Consider the following 24,650-nt stretch of genomic DNA (forward strand, 5'->3'; position numbering starts at 1 on the left):
AAATATGGTGCCAATCCACAACTCTTTGAAATTGTTCTTGTGACTTACTTATCACACTGTAAAAGTTGCCGACACTGTGTGTGGTAGGAGACAAGGAGACCACAGATTTGTCAGTTTTTGCTACAGTAGTACAGTTTGATAAAGGAGGACGAATCGATAAAACACTGAATGCCTTTCTTGATGCCAGCCCTGCTTATCCCAATTTTCCATTGAGGAGGGTGTTGCTTTATATTATACATCTATACTAATAAAAGGCAAAGTCCTCACTGACACACTCACTCACTCACTCACTCACTCACTCACTCACTCACTCACTCACTCACTCACTCACTCACTCACTAATTCTCCAACTTCCCGTGTAGGTAGAAGGCTTATTCCTTACAGCTTACTTACAAAAGTTAAGCAGGATTTATTTAGAAATTCTACACATAACAGTCATAACAGTCGATAACGGTCGACAACGTCCGCCATGTTGAACTTTCTTATTTATGGCCCCATCTTCAGAAAATTTGGTAGGTGACTTCCCTGCACTAACCGAAACTAATGTACATACTTATTTCGATGGTATGATGCCAGTGTCGGCCGCCATATTGAACTTTCCAATGTCACTATTTCTCCAATTTCCTGTGTAGGTAGAAGGCTGAAATTTGGCAGGTATGATGCCACTGTCATATATTGAACTTTTCAACGGTCTTTGTTACTTATGGGCCCATCTTAAAGAAATTTGGTACGTGGGTTCCCAACGCTAACTGAATCCTACTTACGTACATATATACGCCCATAGCCTGCAGCTCGGTCACCGTGTGAGACAGCGTTTGGTCCCCCATCCCAACGCCTCCCACGTTGTTGGCTGCCTGCCTATATAAGGCCGTCCGTCGCTCTAGTCTCTATATTCCCTTCCTTGTTATGCCACGGGATTCACGTCTCCCTGCTGATAACTACAGCCTTTAAATATAATCCACGGCTTCTCCGCTGTTTTATTGTTCATTTATTATGATTATAGTTATTGTGTAATTATTTTAGACTTACTTTACATTGTTCAGGTACTCATTTCCTTTATCATTCCAACCGTACCCCCATTAACATATCTATCGAGGTGATCACCATAGATCAAAGAACTGTCACTTACCAAGTGGTTTCCATGCCCGGAGATGGCACCTACCTTTTTTATTCCCTTTGTTACATATTGCACAGCCGTATCAGGCTCACTCTTGATATCCGAAGGAACATTGTGTCTTATGTATTGAATGACTGGGACAGGTTCAACGTGTGGACTGATGATGATACAGGAGATAGTTATACTACACAGGAGCACTATAAGAGTGAAATGCTTAAGCCCTTCACCTATGCTTCTGCATGTGAGCTGATGGCTGCCAAAGAACTGTTCGGTTGTTGCTTTCAAGTGTACCAAAATGGCCAAATATTATACACCTTTCGACAACCGCCAATGCCTCTTAAACATCATAGATTCGCAGGTGACGATTTCAGTAGTGGACACTTTGATGTTTATGAATGTTTAAACTCTCAAAAGCTGGATGTGAAGTTATCGATGAAACCGGTTGTATACTTACAACGCTTGACAGATGCCGAATGTCTCTTCAACACAACAAGTCCTACAAATACTGTCGTAATTGAAACAAACCATGAAACTCAAACTGATTATGACAGCAGCAATCCAAGCTGTGAGATTTGAAACAAGATTACTGTTCACATGGCCAACTGTATGTTGCATGCTCAAGAGTAAGCTCAGTGCACAGCTTGTTCATATTACAACCAGAGAGCCGAACTCACAATGTGGTATACAAAGAGATCCTTAATTATTGGTATATTTTCCCTCAGTTTAAAAATGTTTAATTTTCTTCTTAATAAAAATTTTAAGGTAGTACTTCGCCGCTGCGATGCACGGGTATTTTGCTAGTCAGTGATAACACCGAATTACATTATGGTGAAGGTCAGGGTTGAGGGAGGATTTATCTGACTCAAGTCCAGTAAACCAGGTAACAAAACATTGCAATCCATTTGGCTGTCCAGTGACCTACTCAATCACAGACCCCGTCAGCTGGACCCATTGTCACTACCCAATCTGTGCTGCCTGCCTGATCTGCACACATGCGTATTGAAAGTCTATTTCATTGCACAGTTTACGGTGCTGACCAATCTGTTTTACACAAGCTTTAATAATTTATGGAGTGTGTGATATCATATCTGACCTGATGTGATGCACTGCACATGTGCTTAATGATTAAAATAAAATAAACTCCACTTTACAGCACAGCCCGATCTGAACTGAGCGTACCGACCCACTGGTGACAGGGCTGTATTTTCAATTCAGTTGCACATTAGTTGACCATAATGAGAATATTATGGAAATACTTTGTTGTTCTGCTGAGATTCACCGTAGGCTGTGTCTTCAGGGCTTTATTAAGCAGGTTACTTTCGTCATTTTTATTACACGACAAAGAAAATTTACACATAAGAAAATTACAAAATAATACAGGGATGTTGCTGGATTCAAGCCCTTAAAGGATTTTGGTGGCCCCATAAATCCATCCATTTTCTAACCCGCTGAATCCAAATACAGGGTCACGGGGGTCTGCTGGAGCCAATCCCAGCCAACACAGGGCACAAGGCAGGAACCAATCCTGGGCAGGGTGCCAACCCACCGCAGGACACACACAAACACACCCACACACCAAACACACACTAGGGCCAATTTAGAATTGCCAATCCACCTAACCTGCATGTCTTTGGATTGTGGGAGGAAACCGGAGCGCCCGGAGGAAACCCACGCAGACACGGGGAGAACATGCAAACTCCACACAGGGAGGACCCGGGAAGCGAACCCGGGTCTCCTAACTGTGAGGCAGCAGCGCTACCACTGCGCCACCGTGCCACCCGGCCCCATAAATATCTAATTCAAAATATAAACAATAATAAACTAAATTAAAATGTTATTTTTCAAAATGAAAGAAAACTTTCAGTAAGATGAAAATAATGGGTTTTTTGTATCCTTCCACTTTATTTATATTTGAAAAGTGTTCTCTTACTTTTTTCTGATTACAAAGTCTTTGATCAAATCCTCACTTTAAGGGGCTGATCCTTCATTCAGATTGAGATGGCAGGGAGACAACTGAAGATCTTGGCTGAAAGTAGTGGACTGTATAAGAGAAATGAGAGGAGATCTGTGAGTCACCACCATTGAGGTGGAAGGAAAAGCCATGAGATGAAATAACATTAACAAAGGAACAAATGTACAGGGAAAAGTAAAGTGAACCCAACACCAGTTCTTGAAGCACATTTGTAGAAATGTTCTGTCAAGAAGACAAGGAGTTAGACCAAGAGACACAAAAAGGAGGACTTAAACCTATTCAAAGCAGAGCCGCTTATTCTAATTTAATTGGTAGAAGAGATAAACAGGGGGTGGTGAACCATAACAAAGGTTGACGAAAGGGCAAGGAGGATGCGGACAGAGGAGGTAGAAGCAGCTTGAGCAGATCTAAGAGCATTTGTGTCTGAAAGCAGTTTAGTCTCAGTAGAGGGACCCTTGGAGAATCCACACTGAATTAGATCTAGTTGATTATAGTCAGAGAGAAATGAAGAGAGGTGCTTATGAACAATGAGTTCTAGGGTATTGCACAGAAATGGCAGAATGGACACAAAATGGTAATTCTCAAGGGCAGATGGGATGAGAAAGGGTTTTTGAGCATAAGGATGAAATCAGTGAAGACATTACTGGGGGTCAGTAAGCATTGAAAAGAGAAAAGATATAGGGGATCAAGGAAGGCGAGATGGACTGTAGAAAGGTGTGAAGGAATGGGGTCCAGTAGTGAAGGATGAAAGAGGAGAATGACACAGAGAAGACTCAGAAGATGTCTTTGGGGTCTTTTCGTGATTTTGAAAGAGAAGAAAGAAGCAAAATCATCAAGAGGATGACAAAGGTCTTGGAGCAGCAGGTGGACTTAAGAGAGACTTAAAGGTAGAGAAGAGGCGGCGAGCACTTCTTTCAGAGAATGCAATTAATAAGAATGTCTTTGCAGAGATACAGAAAAGAAAGATAGTACGGACCTACACTTATCCCTAATGGGAAGTAAGTTTCTTATTCTGATATATACTGAGGTATTGAAACACAAAAAAGACACGAAGAACTTTATTAAATTTTACAAGAACTATTTACAGGAAATCTTACACTAATTAATAAAAAAATAAAAACTCAGTTCACGATCACAAAAACAAACGGCTCAGTGGCAGCCCCAGACAAACGCAGCTTCTCCGATGACATTATTGGTTTAATAGGCTCCTATAAGGCAGCAGGACACTGAGCCACCCAGCCTCTCTCCAGCTACAGCATATGCTCGCTCAACTGGCACGTGATCCGAAATCGGAGACAGGCTGACGTAATCCTATGCGACGGCTCCTTAAGCCACACTGCCACCGATTCGCTTTGGAAACACTGTCAGAAGAGTGGCCGAGTTCAGAAATAATCTCATCGGCAAGAGGCAGACAGTAAGTACTTTGGAGATGCGCTTTATGCGCTCCATTAGAATCACCTGGCGGCGAGTTCGTGTTCGTTAGCCCCCCGTCGAACTTTGCTCGAGTGAATCCTCCTGTGGCCACCCCCGTGCCATTGCTGTTCATTCGTATCAGCGGTTCACTTCACGTGGCTGAGTCCCAAATTTTAGTTCGTAGCACCCAGTCAGACCGTTGGCGCCTGTTCCTTCCTTTCCGTGTGTTCCTTTTGTCGTTTCCTTCGCGAATCGCCGGCATTGAGCAGACGGCCATTTCACACGTAAGACGCTTTGATTTCTGCCTTTGTTTATCTTTTGTCACTCCGCGTCGCTCAGTTATGACAGTTGCGGAGTTGGTGACCGGCCGGACATTGAAAGAGCGGTGAGGAGTCCCTCGGGCAACTTCGTGTTACTGCCTTACAGTTCTGTCAGAATGAATTTGAATCTCAGCCTGTTTTTTAGTCTCTATGCAGTTTCCATGTCTGCTCTTTTATTCTTATTTTCTCCACTTCTCTAAAGATGCTCAGGTTTGGTGGCCTGGCAAATCTAACTTGTCTTGTGGTTGTGGACTTGAATGTGAGTGTACCCTATGATGGTCTATAGCTGGCTCCTGCCCCGTACAGGTACTCTGGTTTTCTTCCTGTACCCCAATAACTTTTTGTTTTGCACTGGACCACGGTGGTGAGGTGGGCTGTGTGGGTCACCTCTTTGTGCCACTCTTAGGTGAACTGTCAGGACTGGCATCCATCTTCTGGCTAAGACCCACTTTCATTTAATTAGAGTATTCATGAAGGTCAATAATGAGCCGCTTTTACTCTGATCCACTCTTTTAGGGTTACCCATAGCAAACTGGTCCGTTAGAAGCACAAATGGAGCGTTAAGAAAGACTGAGGCACACAAGGTCTCCACCATGCCAGTCTCACAATACTGGGAGCTGCTGCTGTTTAATAAGAGTTTATTAATGTGTTAATTACTAAAATATTCGTGATGTGTGCAGAGTGTACTTAAACAAGATGAAGCTGATAAACTTGAAACTTGTTTCAAAGTTGTTGATGATGACAGTTGTTTTGAAGAATATTTTTTGTCCTGGAGCATGTCAGATTTACCAGCCACAGTCGCTGATCTCATTACCTGACCACGATAATTTAAACGACCATTCAGCAGAGTCGTGCTCAGCCCTGTTTCTAACAGCCAATAGCAGGCTGCTGATGAAGCCCATGGTGCTCAAAGGGTTAACAGCTGTAGCTCTTCAGCAGCAATCTTCACCCTTTATATATATATATATATATATATATATATATATATATATATATATATATATATATATATATATATATATATATATATATATATATATATATATTTTTTTTTTTTTTTTCCTTTTGTTTTGCTATCTGAATCACGAAACAGAAAGAGGAGCATCTCTTATTTTTGTTAGGTTCAAAACCTTTAGTTTCTTATTCCTTTTCACTTAACTCTATGCCTTCTACTTCAGAGAAACATTCACTGGTTGTCAGCTCTCCTGCACACACAGTCTGCCCCTAAGACTAAAAACAAAATTAAACCTGTTGAAATTTATCTTAGCGAGTCACAGGCTAGTTGAAGTCAGACATTGGGTGTCTCACATTAGGCGGCCATCTTCACAGGGACACACCGCCAACTGCCTCCATCTCGCTAAGATTATTTAAATGAAGGCTGTGACTTGAATAATGGTTTGGGATTTTGTAAGGTTGGGACAGTTTCACATTAGACAAGTTGACCAGTGATTTTAAGTTCCTCCTTCATATGCCCCTGTTTCTTAACATAATCCTGAGGCCTAACTTGTATAAGCCTTCCTTAACATTAACTATTAACAATATTCCGGGACCCTAACAGTTTTGAATGCTCAATCAAAGTAGTGAATATTGTTGACACACAACTGTGCAAGATGGCCTCCTTCTTCTTCTAGCCAGATAAGAGCTGAGGGTGTGGTGTCTCCTCGGCTGGGCATTTCTTTCCATTGTAGATAAAGAAGAGGAGATAGTTAGCAGCAGCACTCCCTCTCACCTGAACAAATCTCTGCAGGTGATCCCTAGTCACTCATGTGTGACGACAGGTCATTTTCTAGTTCTGGATTTATACACAAGCACACACAATAACAAGGTGTCATTACTTTTGTAAGAAACATCTAAAGCAGTTAAATAAATGCTGCTTAACAGGAGTTCTGAAATAAAGGATAAATGTTGAACTGACAAGTTTGATTTCACACTGGAAGCTTCAAATCTGGTAAAAGAAGGGGCAGATTTAGAAATTTAAAGCAAGACAAGCTTGTGACATTTGATTTTTTTGATTTAATTTGACTATTCTGTTAAATCTTGCTCTTTAGTTTAACCAGCTAATGATGCAAATTGAAATATTGCAGTAGCAACTGTTGCAATTCATACAGAATGGGTCTGTGATGAACTAAACTTTAAAACCATGTTGTTACAAAAACATCTTAAAGAGTTTTTATTTAAATGAAAGTATCCTGAATAATATTGGAATTCAGTAATTCAACAGTATAATATTGTTTTGAATTTTATTTTCAGTATGGATTTAAAGCAGTGTTTTTCAGCTACTGTCCGAGAATGATTAGAAATGTGCACATGCTAAGATAAATTAGACAGTTCATGATATATCATTCTTTATAAACTTTGTGCTGAAACTCCCACCAAGACTGTAAACCTACCTTGTGCTATTGCACTGGGGGATCTCCATCCCTGCCTCACATTACATTTCAAGGTTTGCATTATATTTTAAGATTTATGAATACCAGTACTTCTTTAATGGGGGGTGAATAGGATTTCTGTGTTTGTTGTGGTATCAAAGGGTGTCCAGCTTTGTGAAATTGTGTTGTATTAGTATGACATACAAAAGTTCTAATATCATAACATCCCTAATATCAACAGATGGCGCAGAGTCATAATGGTGTGTCGTAAAGGCATGAAACACTCCCTGACACTGTTTGTTTCATATCTGGTCACCTGGTATGAAGATTGATTACTTGCTCTGCCCATGTGGTCTCGGTGAATAACTTGACTTGGCTTCTTTCTTAACTGATGAGGACATAAAAAAAATGGACTTAAATGTGTTACATTTGTATTGCACTTCTGAATTAATTAAACCCTGTGTTCTGTACAGAGATAAAGAAGAAGATGCCAAAAATTTATCCAGCTGGCCAGAAGATTTTAAAGAAAGAATGTCAACGTGAAGAGGATGTCATTGAAAAGAGGAACAAAAGAAAGGGTAGGACTAACATTCAGAGACCCGGCAAAATTATAAACCGTATTAAGGTGAAAGACTGTAATCCTCAATATATGGACCCAGATGAAGACTTAAACAGATTGGGCTCCAGTTTGGGCAGACGCTGCTCCTTGAAGGACAGTAATGCCCACAAGCCGTCAGAATCCTCGAAGACTAACAAAGTGAGGCCCACGAAGAAATTGTGTCCAAATCAAACTGGAGAAGGTATGTGTTAAAATAAAATAAGGCAGTTAGGATTTACCTGAAGGGTGCTTTCTTGCATTTTCACTCTGCTTAGAAACAAAGGCTTTTTCAAAAATACGGGTTTCATTTTTAAAGTTTAAGGAACAGAAACAATTTAATCATTTGAATTTGAATGAGGAGGCATGGCTGAGTTGTTCTTGCAGTTTTTTTCATTTCACAATTTCCTTGGTTTGGGTTGTATCTCTTTTTAATAATAATCACAAGCTTAATGTCTTTATTATGAAGAAAACCTTTTAATAGATTTTAGGCAAAATAAAAAGAAGTCAAAGAAATGTCAAATCTGTTTGTTTCTACCTTTCTTTAAAGAAACCGTTTCAAACAATAATGTATTGCCTTTTTACTTTCTCCACATGTAGTATTGTGGAGTAGACATGTCACCCATTTGACTGTTCAATAAATTTGCACAATTTAGACCCCTCTGAATGAAAGTGTTTCACGTCTGCCTGTGTGCAAGAATTTCTGTGCATCAGTGGAGTGCAAAACCTGTGAATGGATAAGCCAGTCCTGTTCACATTTATCATTAGATATTCTGAAATTGCAAAGACTTTGTGAATGTGAAGAAAATTGGTTCACTGAACTTTACTGAGTTAAACTTTTTTTTTTCTTGAAGTGACACAAACAAAATTGTTAATTAAAGCAGGATTTCATCTAAAACGTGTGAAACATTCTATGAAATTAGTTTGAAAGGATTTTGATGCTTTTAGCCATTTCCTCTATCCTGTCAATCCAGTATGAAAAGGGGCTGATCTTTGTGATGTGGTGGCTTTTTTATTTGTGAAGTTTTTGAAAATACAAGTTGGTACAGTACTTGAAATCTTTTTGAAATTCTTATCCATTTTAGAGCAATAAAAAAAAATGTTGATTAAGTTCAGGTAATTTTTATTTTGTAGCACTGTTCACTGAGTGGTGGCTCTAATAAACAGTATCTGTCAATTATAATCAAATATGAAGAACATGGCCAATTATGACAAAACTAGAAGAGTGAGGATACCATGCCACCATCTTAAATAAGGAGGCAATATGACATGTGATGGAGCTGAGCCGCGTCAGCAGCCACAAAATGTCCACAAATTATGTGATTAACGGAAGGGTAAAATGACTTATCAAAATAACAAAAATACAGTTCGGGTATGGGTATATTATAGTACAAAACATGCCCTAAACTCGGAATAGGGTGTAGGTGATATCAGACAAATAATCCAAAAACAAACTTTAACTATAGGAAGACAGTTCAGTTAGTACAGCCTACATGACTGTATGCCACCCAGTAAAGGGGTTTAGTGTTAGGAAATATTACTTTTTTTTTTTTTTTAAATAGCTAAGACAAACTGCGAAAATTCAAAACAATTGATTTAGACGAACAGTCCATCCACCAAAAAACCATGGATGAGTCCATCAAGAAACTACATGGAGTGAAGTAAAATGTCAGAATTAAAAGCATGATCTTCTCAAAATAAATACTACTCTGGTGCTGTATCAGTTTAAAAAGGGTCACTGTGTAGACTGATGTCTTGGGTCTCTAGCCGTACCTTTTTGCCCAAATTTAACGATGGGAGTAGCCTTACATTTGCAATCAGAAAATAATTTGGCCAAACGCTTTTCAAAAAGTTTTTGAGCCAAATTCAACTTTTCACAAAACTGTTAAATAAGTAATTATTTAAAAACAGATGGAAAAGTGGAGAGGAAGGTGACTGAAGGAATCTAGAATGACAACCATACAGGCACTCAAATGGTGACATTGTAGGAGCAGAGTGAACTGGTACATTCCTAGCAGAGTCAGCAATGGGTAGAAAATCAACCGAGTCATCTTGATTAGGACCAATCAAACAGCACAAGTGTTTCTGTAGGCCTCGGTTAATTCTTTACATTTGCCCATTAGCTTCTGGCTGATAACCAAACATTTTAAGAGTTACAGAACACCCAATTCTCTGACAAAATAGTGTCTAGAAGCAAGAAATAAATGGAAGACCACGGTTTGATACATCTTGATACAGAAAACCATAGATGCTATCAGTCTTTTCTACAGGGTGGTCCAGATCTAATTATGCAAAAACAGGCTCATAGCGCTGCAGTGAAGTGACACAGAAGCAAATCATAAAAGATCAGGGTCGCACTATAAGTCCCTGTCTTGCACCCCAAAACACGAGGCTGAGTCTCAGTACTTTAGCAAAACCAACTTTATTCAGCATGAAACAGGAATGGCACACTTATTTATTGTAGCGTGATCTGCCACTCTGCTATTCACAGACACAGCAGTCCGGCAGGGTCGTGGCCAGATCAGTGATCAAGTTACCTGTTACCTGCATTTACAATGTTCCTTGCATATCACCCATTGATATCTTTTCTATTTGCTTTGGCGGAGACACGCAGCACTGCTTTGAGCCGACTGTTGCCCCGGCAACAGATAAAAAGTCTTCCAAAAACTTCAGCGTGCTGTCTAGGTGGGGGAGGTCCCAAGAGAGTTTACAAACCTCAAATTTTCTTGAATGATTTAATTTAATTAATTAATAGGAATGTTTCTTGAACGAGCATCATTGAACCATATGAAAACGGCTTTTTCGACGTCTTCAAATGCAGCAGTTCACAAACATTGGCAACTCATGATTTTTCTTTTTTTGCTCCGTCTTTTAAGAAAGTTGACAGTGTTGATGGCGATGTAGTTCACTGGCTTAATCTGCAACAGCCAATAATGTCTTTAGCTAATGTTGACATGCTGGAAAAACAGACATACAGTGAAATCTCCTTCTTCACAGTGTAAAACTGCTCCCAGCTCGGTGTGTCTTGTTCTAAAGGCCTCCAACCTTTCTTGAGCCCATAAAATTGCACTGTATATGCCTGCCTCCAATCAGCAATCAGTACAAATGAGTCATTAAATGTGAGAGGTCTTCCAGTATCGTAATGCATTTTATAATATTCTGAATAGTTCTTCAAATGCTTCTTTTTTGCTGAACATCAAAGGGACAACCCTACCTCGTTTTTGTTATTTGAAAGGGGCAAGTGTATAGCTTTTTAAACAAATAAACATACCCCACTTTAAACTCTGTTCTATTGATAACCTGCAGCAAAATGGCCTTTTTGTGTTTAGCAAGATGAAATACCCAATTTGTGACAAAGGACTGTGTATAAGATAGAAGAAATGTGATTTTAAAAAAAGGTTAAGTTATGGATGAAAAATAAGAAGGCAGAAATTTAGCATCAATATTTTTAAGTTAGAGAGGCTTAAATCCCTGACATTAACTGGGGAACCTGTCGGGTTTGTATAGCAACATAAAGAACAACTTGTTGACTCTTGAATTTAAATGTGTGCAAGAGGTGTTGTCCTTCTTTGTAATAACAAGAGGATGGGATAGTTGATTTCAAATGGAAGAAATTCTCCGCCTTCCTACAACTACATACTCCATAGCTTGTTGTATCTGTGACATGGAAATTATTTAGTGTAGCAGTTTTAAAATAAATATGGATCAATTTGTAACTGTGCTAGATTGTGGTCTTCAGAGTAGGACTGGATGTGAAGCAAATATTTTGAAGTCCTTTTTTTCTTGCCTGGCAGCTCTATCCTTAGCATCCTTCTCCTAATATATCCAGCATCTCACCTCTGCACAGGTACAAACCAATGCAATCTTTCCTCTCTGACTTTGTCTCCCAACTGTCCAACTTGAGCGGACCCTCTAATGTACTCATTTCTAATCCTGTCCATCCTCGTCACCTCCAATGCAAATCATAGCATCTTTATCTCTGCTACCTCCAACTCTGTCTCCTGTTTTCTGAGGTCTGCGGTAGGAGCGACAGATGCATTCAACGTGGAGGTGGGATTACGTAAGTGATCAGCTCTGAGCCCTTTCTTATTTGCAGTGGTGATGGACAGGTTGACAGACGAGATTAGACTGGAGCCCCTATAGGCTATGATGTTTGTTGATGACATTGTGATCTGGAGCGATAGTAGGGAGCAGGTTGAGGAGAACCTGGAGAGGTGGAGATATGCTCTAGAGAGGAGAGAAATGAAGGTTAGTAGGAAAAAGACAGAATACATGTGTGTAAATGAGAGGGAGGGCAGTGGAATTGTTAGGATAAGGGGAGTAGAGTTTGCAAAGGTGGATGAGTTTAAATACTTTGAATCAACAGTACAGAGTAATGGGGATTGTGGATGAGAGGTGGAGAATACTGGCAGGGTGGAATGGGTGGAGAAGAATGTCAGGAGTAATTTGTGACAACTGGGTATCGGCAAGAGTGAAAGGGAATGTCTACAGGATGGTAGTGAGATCAGCTATGTTATATGGGTTGGAGATGGTGGCACTGACCAGATAGCAGGAGAAAGAGCTGGAGGTCTGAGAGTTAAAGATGCTAAGATTTGCATTGGGTGTGACAAGGATGGACAGGATTAGAAATGAGGACTTTAGAGGGTCAGCTCAAGTTGGACAGTTGAGAGACAAAGTCAGAGAGGCGAGATTGTGTTGGTTTGGACATGTGCAGAGGAGAGATGCTGGGTATATTGGGAGAAAGATGCTAAAGATAGAGCTGCCAGGGAAGAGGAAAAAAGGAAGGCCTAAGAGAAGGTTTATGGATGTGGTGAGAGAGGACATGCAGGCGATGGGTGTAACAGGACAAGAGGCAGAGGACAGACAGATATGGATGAAGATGATCCGCTGTGGCAACCCTTAACAGGAGCAGCCGAAAGAAGAAGTATGTAAATATACTATGTGGCTTAGTGTCTAATAATTTTGATCTCCCAGGTCTGGGAGTTCACACTTATTCAAATAAATTAGCTTCTCAATTAGCACAGTTATCCAAACAAGGTGGAGTGATCATAGGGGCCACAACTGATGTAATGAGTCCTTGGTAATGTCACTGTGCATGTAGATGCACTGGCTTTATCATCCTTGACATTTCTATATGAGGTCTTCTCTAAATGGTCTGCAGGTCATGTTGGCCACCCTTGCTGCCCCAGTTGCTCTTTCTTTTTCAAGCCATCACCAAGCCATTAATGACAGTTGCTCATGGTTTGTTCCTGGTTCATGGTAACTGCATCCTAATATGGCTTCATGTGTTTATTAATTCAGTCTGCAAATATTGGGATTGCTGAAGTGTTAACTCCATTGGCATGCTTTTGTAAAGTGGATTGCAAAAGGCATATACTGTCAAACACTGAAAATTCTCCTGTAGTGCTATTTTATTGTAAATATTGGTCATTTAAAACTTTAACTCTTATTTTTATTTCTGTAGATTTTCAAGAGAATAACAACTTGTCCTCTCTTCAGGGTCGTCCACAAATTAAACAACCTCATAAGAATAGGAAGAAAGTGGCATCTGCAACAAAGAACTTGGTAACGGCCTCTCAGCATCCTAAATTTCAGCCCATTGTGAAGCTAACAAGGATCGATGCCATCAAATCTCAAGGAGTGTACAATCTAAATCCAATCCGCCAACAGTGTGTGGGAACATTTAAATACAAATTGAATTCCAAAGATAATGGAGGGATTCGTGGAAGTGAGAAACCGTATCACTGTCCTGAAGGTGGGAAACAATTCTCAGATAGTCACATGCCTAAGAAACGCAGAGAAGATAATACAGGGAAGGAGCCATACCACCGTTCTGAATGTGTGAAGAACTTTTCAAAACACAGCCATACCACAACTTCCATTGTAGAGAAACCATATTTGACTAAATGTGGCAACCTTCAGACACACATGATTGGTCAAGGAGGACTGGGTTTATGCCGTTGTCCAACATGTGGTAAACATTTCTTTAATAGGAGTAGTCTTCGCAGACACAAAAGAATTCACAATGGAGGGAAACCATATTGTTGTTCTGAATGTGGCAAACGGTTCTCAAAAACAAGCATTCATCAGACACACATGAGAGTGCACACAGGAGAACAGCCATTTTCCTGTTTTGAATGTGGCAAACGATTTTCAGATGGCAGTAATCATCGCAGGCATTTAAGAGTTCACACTGGTGAGAAGCCCTATTGCTGTCCCGAATGTGGCAAAAGTTTTTCCGACACAAGCGGTCTTCTGCGTCATGCAGGAGTCCACAATAAAGACCGTCCTCATGCCTGTTCTGAATGTGGCAAGAAATTCTCACGAAGAGACAGTCTTCGTAGACATATAAGAACACACATTTGATAAAGGCCATACTCGTTTCCTGATTGTGACAAGCTATTCACCGATAACAGCAGCCTTCATAGGCACAACAGAATTCATTCTGGATTAAGGCCATATTGTTGCTTTGAATGTGGCAAGTGATTCAAACAACTCTGCGGCCTTCAGTGACACGTAAGAACTCACACAGGAGAAAAGCCATACCGTTGCTCTAAGTGTGGAAAAACATTCATACAGAAAACTCTTCAGTGACACATGAAAATTCATGCTAAAAAGGCAAAGTCCAAAGAGACTGTAAATAAAAAAAAGAAAAATCAGAAATAATTCAGTCAGGTGTGGGAAGAAAATTGGAATTGCTTTGCTAGTTGGTTACACAGAATGCAATTAAAAAAAAGTTGCAGACTCATTTAGGCAACGCTGCTTATTAATTTACTGTAAGTGGCTTTTGCACTAATGACTACTGCACATTCTACACTGGTCTACGTTACAAGTTCTAATGTTATTTATCTTATGTTATACTTCAATGCTCTTTTTATATTTTATTGTACTGCGAAGTTGAGAGAAAAACAGTATTTTGATTCTCCTGTATTTTCTGCACATATAGTGAATTGACAATAAAAGGCGATTTGATCTTTTCTCCAAAGTCCATATTGGTGTTCAAACTACTCTGTGGTGTAGCTGCTGCTCTTTCTATCTGAAGAGTTAGGCCTGCTGGGGTTCGATCAGCCCAGTAACATCTAGTGGTCACTCACAACAGGAGTGTATGAATATACCGAGGCATCTTTAGCATACAGCTGATGACGTGTTCGTCTAATATAAATAAGGCCATATATGGACATCCTGTATTAAGTTACACAGAGAGATACCTGATACTTCAAGTCCGGAGTGACCTTGAGGGGCTGCATACTTGAATGAACTCATCCTACTTACAGCAGTCAGACAAAAAGAAATATAACTGAACAATGTAATAGACAAAAAAAGGTTTTCTGCTACGGCCTCTACTACCCACTGTGACAGCTTCTTTTCTATTCTTTCAAATGTTTCCCCTTTTTAAAGGCAACTCAGCTTGAACCCTATTAGATTTTAGTGGCCCAACATTATTTTTGTTGAAATGCTTTTTTTTTTTTTTTTTTGTAAAAATATATTAAAAAAAAAAAAAGGGTTACAATCAGGAATTGAACTTTACACCCCTAAAGTATCAGGTCCATCTCCCATACCAGTGAGCCACTAAAGCCAAACTGACCAATCAGATTGCTCAGAGGGAACACACACTCACAGACAGACAGACAGACTAGCTTTTTATTATCGTACCTATTAGCTAAAGAAGCGACCTTGATGGATTTAATTATCTGTTCTAGTTTGGTAAATGTCTTCTGTTCCTGTGACTCTGATGTTCCTCAGGTACCACACTCTGTGGTTTGCTGCCCTCCTCTTTATGTAGGGGTATCTCTGAGCACAAGACACTCTCATCCACCTCAGGCCCTGGTACCACAGCCTGTTTGTGGTCTTCTGCTTCATGCAGGGGGTGTCTGGACATCACACACTGTTATGTGTTTCACATCTGGTTCTGGTCTTATTGGAGACCATGAAGATGTTGATGGTGTACTATCCTCTGGATTGCTGAAGAGCACAGCAGCCCACTCACCTTTCTGCAGTAAGACACTGTCCTTCACGCCGTAGGGGCAGCAACTCCAAGTAATCATCTTTGTGAAGTTCACCTCCACTCTTCATAAAGTGGTGACATCAGAGGACTGAGGTTCCCGCTGTCACACAGGAGCTCAGCATGTCACCCAGCTTCTTACCTTAGGGACGTGATGTCGTCCTCTGCTCTGTGTGACCTGTGAAGTGTTGTCATTTCTTGCTTTCCTTTCTTTGACTACTGGACCCCAGTTACCTTGGATAGCTCCATTTTAATGGAGTCACCATTCTGTAACATAATGTCAGTCCTTTCCATCTCTTCACTGCTGTGTTAGAAGAGGCAGGCAGGTCATTCTTTGAAACCTGAGCTGTGCCTCATCGTCACTTCAGTATCTTCATCAGCTCTTCTTCCTCAGTCCTCAAGTGAGCTGAAATCTCACAAAGCTGCCGCACAGCCTGTCCATTAAGTGCCAGGACCAGATGGACTGCCGACTCTCCCAGGACCATTGCTTTAGTTGTGTGACCACCTCAAACGTCACCTGATGAGCCTCCCATGCTGAACTACTGTCGTGCTGTGGAAGCTCAGTCTGTACCTCAACACTAATAGAGAGGACATCAAAATCTTCATTAGAAATTGGACATTATCTGTAACGGTGACAGAATGACATAAACGAAAATATGAATGATCACAGTGAAAGATACTTCAGGACATTTAAAAAATAAATTGAAACAAAACAGGAATGAGGGTGACAACTGGGAGACATTTTTATGTTTACAAGAAAAACCAAAAGTTACCCTGAGAGCCACAGTTGTTCTTTACAGCTCCTCACTTGAGTACGTGTGGCACAGTAAATGTGACGAGTTGATGTCCACCTCATTTATCAGCCAAGTGCCCTGCGATTCTAAACTGAGCAGCTACAGGTTCAATTCAGGCAGTTCATGGTGGGCACGGGCAGCAGGCGGGCACATCATTAGGTTAACGTTTTTGATTGCCACATTTGTCCAGATGATGAGGTGACAGGGGATGTGAGGGGGCTCAGTGTAAGAGCAGACAGTGATGGACTCGGAGACACACAAACACTCATGTTCTTGTCTAAGCGAACACTACAGCCTTCAGGTTTTAATTAATTAACTTGGCGACTCCACACCATGGTGTGTACGTTACACACAAAGACAACTATGGTGAACATCAGAAAGACAACACGATCATCATCCTTGGTATTCTTTAGTTCTAGTCTTTGGAAATCTTTTCACTTTTATTTTACTTCTGGTGAACTACTTTTTAATTTTCATTTTGGCTTGCAAAAATCATTGGTGGAACACTAAGATGGGAGAAGGTTTAAGAACATAAGTCAGGCTGACCCAGAACTGATTAAAGGGCAGTAATGGGCAGTTTGGCCTCACAGCACTACGTCCCATTAAATTTAGAACTAGACAGGAGCTCAGTGTCTTTTATGCCATCCATCCTACCCAGAGATCAGATTGTGGAGCAGTCCGCACACCCACATAATATCAAAAGGGGACTCAAGTAGCAAAAAGAGGAGGTTTTGATTACAAATAAAGGCTAAATATGAGGAAGGGGAGACAGAGACACCAAGGAGGTAGAATCCAAAACACTTAACTGTACTCCACAGCAGTAGCTCTAGTTAGCCATGGTGCTGCTGGCCCACTTACCCACACACAGCCCCCTCTCCTTCTCCACCAGCTGAGCTCCCATCCAGTGTAGTCCTCGATTTCCAGCTCATCCTGGATCTTCTCAGGTGGACCTTTAAAGCTCCAGAGCAGGTGTAGAAAGTCTGGTGCCACCCGTAAGTAGTCACATCTCACACACCTACCAGCCTAGAACTCATCAATAAAACACACTCTTTGTTAATTTGTGAGAAATGTAGCCCACCTCAACTCCAAAGTGGTCATGGGATACAGTTTTCTAAATGGAGAGTATCCACAAAGAGCGACATGGTGGCGCAGTAGGTAGCGCTGCTGTCTCACAGTAACGAGATCTGGGTTTGCTCCCTGTGGCCTACCTGCGTGGAGTTTGCATGTTCTCCTCATGTCTGCGTGGATTTCCTCACACAGTCCAAAGACATGCAGGGTTAGGTGCATTGGTAATCCTAAATTGTCCCTTGTGTCTGCTTGGTGTGTTTTTGTGTGCCCTGCGGTGGGCTAGATAGATAGTTAGAAACTTTATTAATCCTGAGGAGAAATTCATATACTCCTGCAGCAGCATACTGATAAAGAAACAATATTAAATTTAAGAGTAATAAAAATGCAGGTATAACAGACTGGCACCCTAATCGGGGTTTGTTTCCTGCCTTGCGCCCCGTGCTGACTGGGATTGGCTCCCTCAGAACCCTGTGACCTGTAGTTAGGATATAGCGGGCTGGATGATAGATGGAGTATCCACAATGCACCAGGGCCAAGAACAATGAAGTCCAGCAGCCACTTTGCTTTGTGATGTCCCCAGCTTGGATCTTACTGGAGTAAAATCTTCACTTATGTATCCACCGTGTGCTCACAATGATCTGTTATATAGCGCCTTTCATGTCTGTGTTGGACCTTCTTAACACACAAATCACATGATACTATTACATGTGTGTTATACACAAAGACAAGTGTGATGAACGTCAGCCTGACAACACCTGCCTCATTCTCCTTATTCTCTACTTCTACTCTTCAGACAGTTTATTTAACTTTTATTTCAGTTCCGGTCCACTTCGTGAAAAGAACACTGGTGGAGATGGCAGAAGGTTCAAGAACAGAAGTCATGCTGAGGTCTGATTGGTCCAACAGCATGAGGTTTGACCAATTGCATGATAGTCAGCCTGACACCACAATGTCCTGCTGGTCAAAGAGGAGCAGCAGGGAAGGACAAGACCAGCAGAAATTCTAAACCATACAGAAACGTAACGTCTCCATCTGTCCATCTGGGGACCACACTCTGGAGCAGCCTACACAATTACAAAATGTCAAAAGGGGTCACAAGTAGCAAAAAGATGTTCTCGTTTAAGATTTTTTCATACAGTAATGGCTGGGGTCCCCTGCACAAATTCCAATGTAGCACACGGTCAGGAAAGATCATCCATAATGAACAGCCCCTCAGAGGTGACCCCCACAAGCCGATGATGCTTCTGTCCATTTCCTTAGGTCATGTTTAAGATGCCGAGGTTGACATCACTTCTCCTGGACATCTAAGCAGGTAATGTGGTGTAGTGGTTAAGGCTTTTAGCTTCAAAACCTAATGGCTGTGGGGTCAAATGCTGATCCTGAGCAAGTCACTTCACCTGACTGGGCTTATATTAAGAAGAAAAAAAAAAAAAAGAAATGCAACAATTGTATTTGGAAAAAGTCAGTAGTAAAATTAAATAAATAAATTTAAACTGCATGGTCAGGGCGAAACCCTCAGGACAAACAGAAACGGCGAGGGTGGACATGGACTTCATCTTCCATACTTCAGTTAGGAGAAAATGTTCTGTCACCATTTTTAAAAACTACATTGTAAGGTTTTAATGACACAGCACCTCGACACAACAAAATGAAAACAGCGATAAATTAAGACTGCAAGTGCAGGAGAAGATGATGGGCCGCTCAATACTGAGGTTTAGACACCGTGTCGAGCTTTCGAAGCACTGGACGTTTAAGAAGCATCCACCTGCAGAGCCACAGCACCATACGTCACCGCAGATTGAGACCCGCAGTTTTAGACCCGGAAGTGACGTCTCCGTCGTTTCAGGACTGACTTCGTAAAATTACCTTTGGAAGGTTTCAGCAGGACTCGGCAAAGCCCGGAAAGTAACATCTGGTCAAAGACCCGTTTAGAAACCAAATAATACTCATCATTGTGAAGTTCAGAGGGTTTCTGCCATCACGTCTTGTCACAAATCAAACTAAACAATACGGATCGTTTCTGTGAAATATTAATATTAACATTTACGTTCTGTTCGGGTCTGTGGGAAACATTTAACATGTCAACAAAATTAAAATCATCAAGATCTGTGTGAATTGAAAATAGTTTTTCGTTTACATTCATAAAATGAAACATACAATATAATTACAATGTCTACACAACGATAGAGTTTAGTAAAATGTTAATAAAAAAAGTGATTACGCTTTTTAAAATGTACTATGCAGGTGTGCAATATTGTTCTAAACCAATTTAGAATAAACATTTAAGCCAATCTAATATTTTTAAACATGTATGTGAAGAAAACGGCAATACATATTCTACACTGAATTGTGCAATACTGTATATTAATTGCCTTATATAGAACTTCTCTAGTTTTTGTCACTTATTTTTATAAATGATGGGCCATCAAAAGAAAAAAAAAATACTAATTAAGAACACTATTTATTTCTATAGCACCCTGCTCAAAATTCAGAAAGAACAACAGGACCGATATAACATTGGCTACAAATAATATCTTCACAAACTAAAGATAAATACAGGATATACAAAACATTCAAATAGAATAAAAGACAATAATTCAGACTAAAATACAACATATAATACTACAAACAAATCTTGAACAAATAACATAAATTGTGATAAAAATGCAAGCTCTGAGTACCTGGACAGATAAAGGGGGTAAACTGAAAGAAAGGGCCGAATGTCAGGTCTGTTTAATGTCCTCCTAAACAAATGAGTTAAATAAATGAAGTGAGTCAGCTGACGTCATTAATGTCAGAAGGTCATAACACAGTTAAGGCGCTATATACAGCTAAAGGCCCTGCTGTCACCCACAGAGTGCAGGTTAGTGGGGGGCACAGAATGAGAGGACCTTAGTAAGACACAGGGAGCAGTGAAGGTGCAGCAGGATGGCTATGATGTGCTCTCTGTTGGTGGTTCGTGACAGGACTCTTATGTTTGAGTTTTGAATTAGCTGGAGCTGTGATATAAGATTATATTATTATAAAATTAAGATAACTTAATTATTATATTATAAATTAAGGCATGAGGGATACCCTGGACATGACATAAGCTACATAGTGTCTGACAGTGGGTCCAAGGATTTCATCTCGATACCTAATGGCAGTCAAGGTGTCATTGTCTATCCTGTAAAGGTCTCTATGTCCCTCCATGGATATACCTCCCCTGACCATCACTGACCACCCCACCAAACCGGTCAGCTGAACGATGTTACAGGCAGCATAACGTTCTCCACGTCTTCTCCAGGCCATTTCACGTCTGTCACATGTGCTTTGTTGAAAAAATCATCTATGAAAAGCACAGGGCGCCAACCAGTGGTGGACCTGCCAATTCTGTTATTCTAAGGCAAATGACAATCAAGCTGCACGGAGCCCACTAGAGAACGTTGAGCCCTCAGGCCAGCCTCATGAAGTCTATTTCTTTTTGTCAGAGGTGGCCTGCCTGCTGGAGGTCATTTTGTATTCTCTGCCAGTACTCATGCTGTTCCTCTGGTCCTCCTGATGGGATAAGGACCTTCTCTGGCCCTGTCGAGCTCTCCTAGAGTAACTGCCTGTCTCTTGGAATCTCCTCAATGACCTTGAGACTGTGCTGGGAGACAACAGCAAACCTTCTGGCAGTGCCATCCTGGAGAAATTGGACTACCTGTGCCAGTTCTGTAGGGTCCAGGTATCACCTCACTAGTGATACTGACTGTAGCCAAATGCAAAATGAGTGACAAAACAGATGAGGGGGAAAAATGTCAGTTAAATATCCTTTAATTTTTTGAGCAGTATATTTTAATGTAATATTGTGATTTTATAAGGCACTACACATATTACTGAAATACACTCAATGACAGTTTTGGATATCCCCTCCCACTTCACAAATGCAGTAGTTTACAAACGTCATATTTTAATTTTTCTTTGAGAAGCATAAAAAATAATTGTGTTCAATCTCAGTTTTTGTTTTTAAATCAGATGGTCACTTTATTTTAACAAGCAATGTAAATAACCTGTTTACTCTTCACCCTCTGATCACATTCTATTTGTTTATCAAGCACAACTGAACATTTTCATTTTCTACACAATACTGTAATAACTGTACAGTTCACTCAGTGAGACACACAAACACACTCACTATGCATACACACTACAGGTACCATCATTGGTTCTTCTGTGGATTGGACTGTTGAATCTACACAATGGCTGTGCATGCTGGGGTCTTTGGCACATGTCGTCCCAGTAGCATGCGAGGTGTCACCAATGGTTTACCTTCTCCTCTCCTTCTCCCTGTTCCAGTCTCAATTCAAGGTTGTCAAGATAACAAAAGTATATTTTTCTGAGATGTTCAATATGTTGAAAAAATTGCCTGTGGCCAGCATCTAGTGTAATGTTTTGTCTAAATTCTCCACTCCTCTTTTTGTAGCATTATAGTCCATTATCATTTCTTGCCATGGAATCTCCTATCCCTGTGCAGATAGCATTGTGCTCCAAAGATGTGTCATTTGTTTAGACAAACATGAAGGTCTTCACTGGCCTATTCTGTGTGGCCAGCAGTTGCAATAGGAGCTCTGGCTTATTTTTCCTCATTGTGCTAAGCATTATTACCTTCCTCTTGAGGAGCTGCTGTCCCAGTTTGTGTAAAAGTAAAAGTTACTGCTTATGGCGTTGTGGCCATGCAGCTTATGTCATGTCCAGGGCACCCCAAATGTCTTGATTTCTCACAGAAGTTCCTCCATCAGACTTCCCTTTGTTAATGAAATGACATCCTCTGCTCTTCTGTATCTCTGTGCTCCCCCCTGAGCAAGTTATTCATAGCTTTGAACTGGCTTATCTTGCAGATGATGCTTAGATCTGTTTCAATGTTAAAAATGACACTTCATCATATCTTTCTCAGCTCACAACTTGCCTCAGTGAAATTAAAATAAAATTAAAACCTGAACAGAACAAAACTCTTTAAAATTAAATTCAACATAACTGAACTCCTACAAACTCCTACAACCATTGTTAGTGATGATCTCATCAGACCTTCTTTTACTGCAAAGAATCTCGGTGTTGCTTTGATTCCTCCTTTTCTTATTTCACCATGTAAGCCATATTAAAAAACTTCCACCTGTGTCACATTCCTTCTGTTTGCTCATTCCTCTCCTTTTCTAATGCTGAGAAACATGTCCCTGCTTTTATCACATCCCACATTGATTATTGTAAGTCACTACTACTTCACTGCTCCCTGTGTCTCACAGGACTGAATATCAAATTCTATTCTTGACCTGCCCACTAAGGTCCTCTCATTCTGTGCCCCCTGCTAACCTGCACTCTGTGGGTGACAGCAGGGTCTTCAGCTGTATATAGCGCCCTGACTGTGGACTGACCTCCCAAAATTAATGACATCAGCTGACTCCATTCATTTGTTTAGGAGGACATTAAACTGATCTGACATTCTGCCCCCTTCTTTCAGTTTACCCCCTCTGTCTGTCCAGGTACTCAGGGTTTGAATGTTTGTCACAATTTATGTTATTTGTTCAAGACTTTTTTGTAGTATTATATGTTGTATTTTAGTCTGCATTATTGTCTTTTATTCTATTTGAATGTTTTGTATATCCTGTATTTGTCTTTGTTTAGTGAAGATATTATTTGTAGCCAATGTTATATCAGTCCTGTGGTTCTTTCTGAATTTTGGGCAGGGTGCTATGTAAACAAATTGTGTTCTTATTAGTATTTTTTTTTCTTTTCTTTTGATGGCCTATCGTTTATAATAATAAGTGACAAAAACTACAGCAGTTCTATATTAGGCAATTAAAATATAGCATAATTCAGTGTAGAATATGGATTGCTGTTTTCTTCACATACATGTTTAAAAATATTAAATTGGCTAAAATGTTTATTCTAAATTGGTTTAGAACAATATTGTACTGTACATTTAAAAAAACGTAATCACTTTTATTATTAACATTTTACTAAACTCTATCGTGGTGTAAACCTTATATATTATATATTATATTGTATACTTCGTTTCATGAATGTAAATGAAAAACTATTTTCAATTCACACAGATCTTGATTATTTTAATTTTGTCGACATGTTAAATGGTTCCCACAGACCTGAACAAAACGTAAATGTTAATATTAATATTTCACAGAAACAATCCGTATTGTTTAGTTTGATGTGTGACACGATGTGATGGCAGAAACCTTCTGAACTTCACAGTGATGCATATTATTTGGTTTGATGTACTGTTTTTCCCTTCTTATTTTTATCGCTTAATTTCTAAAGGGGTCTTTGACCTGACGTTACTTTCCGGGCTTGGCCGAAACCTGCTGAATCCTTCCAAAAGTAATTTTACGAAGTCAGTCCTGAAACGACGGAGACGTCACTTCTGGCTCTGTAACTGAGGGTCTAAAACTGTGGTGACGTATGGTGCTGTGGCTCTGCAGGAAACCTCAGTATCGAGTGGCCCATCACTAGTGTGGGGCATTTAAGCTATTCAAACGGGGGGCTTCAGTTTAGGGTCGGTCACTTCCAGTGCTGGATGATAGTCCTGCTCTGTCTCTCACATAAAGAAGAGTCTTTGCTGCGGGTGCTTAATTTTCTTTAAACCTGCTAGGATTGTTTTTGTTTTTCTTGTTATGTTGCAGAAGGATTGTAGAGTGTAAAGCCTTTGGAAAGAAGATTGTATTGCTTTTTTGTTTGTTATTTTTTCAGTTTATTGAAATCTTAATCTTAATGATTACATCTTGCCTGAAGAAGGTCCTGAGTTGCCTCGAAAGGTTGCGTATTGTAATCTTTTAGTTAGCCAGTAAAAGGGGTCATTTTACTTGACTTCACACTACATCCATAATGGCTAACGCGGTACAACAACCGAGTACTAAAGAAATGGAGCTAATTGTATCTCAGAAGTTGTAAAGGAGGGAATGAGTCAAATAAGTAAAAAGAATGTAAAGGTAATAAATAATGGCATATATAATCAGAAACTCAAAAAAGA

At 40.2% G+C, this 24,650-nt stretch overlaps 2 protein-coding genes across 2 annotated transcripts in view; one reads left to right on the top strand and one right to left on the bottom strand.

The window, feature by feature from the left end:
- LOC120533515 (zinc finger protein OZF-like) overlaps positions 1-24,650 on the bottom strand; it is a 106,812-nt gene that overhangs the window by 25,999 nt on the left and 56,163 nt on the right. The window contains exon 5 of the mRNA XM_039760435.1: positions 22,882-22,898. Coding sequence (XP_039616369.1) covers positions 22,882-22,898 — 17 coding nt within the window. The remainder of the gene's footprint in view (positions 1-22,881; positions 22,899-24,650) is intronic.
- On the top strand, positions 4,400-14,765 carry LOC120533529 (zinc finger protein 664-like). The gene is made up of 3 exons (XM_039760464.1): positions 4,400-4,503; positions 7,665-7,991; positions 13,251-14,765. Exons 2-3 carry the CDS (start codon positions 7,679-7,681, stop codon positions 14,150-14,152), a joined length of 1,215 nt encoding a protein of 404 aa, XP_039616398.1. The 5' UTR covers positions 4,400-4,503; positions 7,665-7,678; the 3' UTR covers positions 14,153-14,765.

This window comes from Polypterus senegalus, chromosome 8 (genome assembly GCF_016835505.1).
Source record: "Polypterus senegalus isolate Bchr_013 chromosome 8, ASM1683550v1, whole genome shotgun sequence".
Lineage (NCBI taxonomy): Eukaryota > Metazoa > Chordata > Cladistia > Polypteriformes > Polypteridae > Polypterus > Polypterus senegalus.

Coding starts and splice junctions, on each gene's coding strand:
- LOC120533529 (XM_039760464.1), top strand. CDS start 7,679: ATGCCAAAAATTTATCCAGCTGGCCAGAAGATTTTAAAGAAAGAATGT. Junction 7,992..13,250: donor TCCAAATCAAACTGGAGAAG/GTATGTGTTAAA, acceptor TTATTTCTGTAG/ATTTTCAAGAGAATAACAAC.